The sequence below is a fragment of the Etheostoma spectabile genome, chromosome 16 (genome assembly GCF_008692095.1).
Source record: "Etheostoma spectabile isolate EspeVRDwgs_2016 chromosome 16, UIUC_Espe_1.0, whole genome shotgun sequence".
NCBI classification, from domain to species: domain Eukaryota; kingdom Metazoa; phylum Chordata; class Actinopteri; order Perciformes; family Percidae; genus Etheostoma; species Etheostoma spectabile.
In genome coordinates, this window is record NC_045748.1 from 6,222,693 (window position 1) to 6,227,041 (window position 4,349).

Here is a 4,349-nt window from a genome sequence, read left to right on the forward strand (position 1 = left end):
TAAGCTTGGATGTACATTTATATTCCAATAAAAACTATTGATAGCATGCCTCTGAAGTTTACCATTACAATACTTCGTATAATACTAGTGCAATACTAAGCTACCAGTTGTCATATCTTCCACTACATGAATCATGTTAGTGCTCACTAGTACACACATCTAGTTCTTAAATGTATTTGCATTGTATTAAAATGTGTTCATTTTCAACAGGCATAAATGCAACCGAAACCGGTGCATCCCAAATTCAATGTTCAAAATTAACATTTTAATATAAGTTCATAATGACAGGATTTTTTGGGGTGGTGCACTATAGGCCACTGTGGCGCAGCCTGAGCTTTTGTCCTTAATGGCATTTTTTCCCCCTCTTACATTACTTTTATACTTCCAGTAGTTTCGAAACCAGTACTTTTTCCCCTTTCATAAAAAGCTTGAGTTGATACTTCAACAGAAGTCTTTCTAAACCTTAGTATTTATACTTGAATATTGAATGTGAATACTTTTGACAACTAGAAATATCAACTATTAACCTCATAAACACAAGTTTACAGTCAGTTGAAATTCATTTTGACACATCCTTAGGCAGTTACATTAAAAAAAATAAAAAAAACACACATAAGACGCATACAAAAAACACACATAAGACACAAAAAAACACAAGACACACGCAAAAAAACACTTACACATAAGATACACACGCATACTGATTGTGGTTTGGCAACAGGATAAAACTGATAAAATATTTTAGCCTGTTAAGTTTAAATTTAATTTTTGTTGAATGTTTTAACTATATAGCAGCTTTATGAAAATAAAGCTCTCTTGTCTAAACAAAGGCATTCTAAATCATCTTTTTAAGGGCAGAGAATTAGTGCCAATAGGAGCTTGCTTGCCATTCTATGAAAGCATACGGCACAAACAGTGCCAACAGCTCTGGACAGAAGAACAACCACAAATCATCTGTTCTGTACTTACGGCTTCGTTTGGGGTGCTGACACAGTGGTGGTCACACCGAGGAGCTGATGGGCTGGAGCAGTTGCGTCGAGCACATCCCGCGCCCTCATCTGAACTATCGGCACAGTTAGTGAAGCCATTACACACCAGGTGAGGGTCCACACACTCTCCGCTGCCACATTGGTAAAGGTGAGAGGGGCATTTTCTCTGGCTGCCTGTGAAAGCAGATGCATGCGATTAAAATACAATTTATAGAAGTCCCCTCACATGTAGAGATTTAACCCCCCAAAAAGCAAACAGACAAACATGGACCCTGTGCTTACTGAAGCCCTATTGAGATGTATTAAAATAGAATAAGGGTTCTTTTACCAAAAAGTACACCTCATTTTAGTTTCAAAATGAGTAGATCCTTTTGACCAAAATGGTCTAAAGGTATTTATAATTGGGTATGTCATCACAGTCATTTTAAAATGATTAGCTTATCCTTGTACTACTAATTCTATCCAAAAAGGGCTGAACGCACCCAATGATGTAGGACAAAGTGTCTGATTCATATTAAGTCAGGAGCAAAGAAGCAGTAAATATTTGAAGACAAACATGCTCACATTTGTCCTCGTCCATGCCGTTGTGGCAGTCCCTCTTTCCGTCACACGTCCAGGAAAGAGGGATGCATTGACTGCTGTCTCCACACTGCCACTGGTATTCCCTGCACTTCACCGTTGATGACAGGCAGTTCTTGATAAAAATGACAAGACCAAGTTTCAACAATTACTTTCCAACCTCACTCAAAAAAGGTGTTTCCTTCATCCTCTTTGCTAAGCAAAGCTACTTTATGATAAAAGAAACTCAAGAAGCAAGGAAAAGCTCACTCAAATCTTGCCTCTACACAATACAGATTTACATCACCTCACTCCAACGGTAGTGCCTTACCTTCTCGTCCGACCCATCTTTGCAGTCGTCTTCGCCGTCACAGAGCCACTCTTTCTGCAGGCACACGTGACTGTTTGGGCATTGGAGCTGTGTCATGCAGCGTGGGGGTCTTGTGCAATGCACCTCATCAGAGTGGTCACTGCAGTCAGCATATCCATCACATCTCATGGCCTCAGACACACATTGACCGCTAAGACAGCGATACTGGTTAATCGCACAGGCCACCAAACCTGGGAAAAAGAAAACCAAAATGTGGCTTATGTTCAAATATTTTACATAAGATTGTTAGTTTGATCTAAGTTTTCTAAATCTGGACATCACCTACCACACTTCTCTTCATCTGACCCATCAGCGCAGTCTCTCTCGCCATCACACAGGAAGGTCTCTGGTATACAGCGAGTGTTGTTATCACAGCGCTTATGGCAGCCCTTAGTTAGACTTGAACAGTCCATTTCATCGGATCGGTCTTGACAGTCGTACTGTCCGTCACACACCTTCTCCGTTGGTATGCATCTATTCCCGTGAGAACACTGGAACTCATCTGGGGAAGAGAATGCGCAAGACCGTTAACTGCATTAAGAGCATTACATTTTCAAATGTATTACTGAGTGATGAACCTGCATTTCCTGTTCTAAACACCCCAGTTTTCTGATCAAATATAGCTTTGAACTAAATAGAAATTAATTTAAAAATTAGGGCTGTCAAACGATTAACATTTTTTAGTTGATTAATCGCATAGTAGTGGTGAGTTAACTCACGATTAATCGCATTTTTAAAATTCTATTTCAAATCCACTCCAATTGAAGTTAAATGAGATTATCAAATGTAATGACACATTGTCATTCATACCAAATGTACTTAATAAGTAAAAACTAGACCAATTGATCTCAACTTGCTGTCTTGAGTTCAGCAATATTAGGTGGGCTATGTTTGAAGTGGCCAACCACTTTGCGACATTTAGCAAGTCCACCGTCAAATGCACTGTTTTGTAGAGACACTGACTGAGCGTTGAATACTATGAGCCATGCACGGCTGGTGTTCGAAAGGTAGCTGTTTCGAAGCTGCAATCATATTTCTAGCACTGTCTGTGTTCAGGTGCTCACTTCTCTTCAATGTTCCACTGACCCACCACATCCATAAAATGACTCGCGCATACGTCAGCCATAGCCTCTCATCAGTTTCATTACAGTCAAGCATGGAATGCAGAGTCCACTCCTGATCGATGTAATGAGCTGTTACTCCAAGATGGCTATGATTACCTAGCGATGTCCAATAGTCACCAGTAAGCGCGACAGAAGCTGTGTTGTCCAAATTCGTAGCTAGTTTGCCTTCTTGTGTCATACCACTCATGTATCTGGACTTGACTGTGGCCCTGGATGGCAACTCGTACGTGAGGTCACCGGAGGCAATCCGGATAATATCACGGAGACCTTCGTCTTCCACTATATAAACTGGTTCTGCGCTGTGGCTATCCATTTAGCTATAGCTTGGGTCAGTTTACTGGAGGTCGACGTATCCATCGATCGCTTTAAAACGGCTGTCAAGTGTGTTTGTCGTACGTTACCAGAAGCAGAGCTTACGTGGGATCCGTGTGCTTGGCTTGCAAGTGATACCTCAGAAGGATGTACTTCGGTGATAACTAAACTCAGCTCGACAAATGCTACATATAACTTTCTTTTTGTCAAGTATACTATCTGCCAAAGTTTTGAAAATAAACTTCCCATCCATTATCCCTTCTTTCTCCATCATCTTTTCTGACACTGGGGGGGGGGGTCTGTGTTCAAGCGTGCTCACTTTCTTCAATGTTCCACTGACCCACCACATCCATAAAATGACTCGCGCATACGTCAGCCATATGCCTCTCATCAGTTCTCATTACAGTCAATGCATGTGAATCAGCTTCCACCTGATCGATGTAATGAGCTGTTACTCCAAGATGGCTATGATTACCTAGCGATGTCCAATAGTCACCAGTAAGCGCGACAGAAGCTGTGTTGTCCAAATTCGTAGCTAGTTTTGCCTTCTCTGTGTCATACCACTCATGTATTCTGGACTTGACTGTGGCCCTGGATGGCAACTCGTACGTGAGGTCACCGGAGGCAATCCGGATAATATCACGGAGACCTTCGTCTTCCACTATATAAACTGGTCTGCATGCTGTGGCTATCCATTTAGCTATAGCTTGGGTCAGTTTACTGGAGGTCGACGTATCCATCGATCTGCTTCTAAAACGGCTGTCAAGTGTAGTTTGTCGTACGTTACCAGAAGCAGAGCTTACGCTGGGATCCGTGTGCTTGGCTTGCAAGTGATACCTCAGACTGGATGTACTTCGGTGATAACTAAACTCAGCTCGACAAATGCTACATATAACTTTCTTTTTGTCAAGTATACTATCTGCCAAAGTTTTGAAAATAAACTTCCCATCCATTATCCCTTCTTTCTCCATAATTCAACTTCTGTGCTGATTCTTT

General features: G+C 41.4%; 1 protein-coding gene across 2 annotated transcripts in view; it reads right to left on the minus strand.

Annotated features, from left to right (window-relative positions):
* The window catches only part of LOC116704670 (low-density lipoprotein receptor), a 16,974-nt gene that overhangs the window by 9,560 nt on the left and 3,065 nt on the right, over window positions 1–4,349 (minus strand). For both annotated transcript variants that reach the window (XM_032540271.1, XM_032540272.1), the window contains 4 exons: window positions 2,204–2,419; window positions 1,879–2,108; window positions 1,554–1,683; window positions 970–1,163 (listed from right to left, as the gene is read on the minus strand). In XM_032540271.1, the coding sequence (XP_032396162.1) occupies window positions 970–1,163; window positions 1,554–1,683; window positions 1,879–2,108; window positions 2,204–2,419 (770 nt within the window). The remainder of the gene's footprint in view (window positions 1–969; window positions 1,164–1,553; window positions 1,684–1,878; window positions 2,109–2,203; window positions 2,420–4,349) is intronic.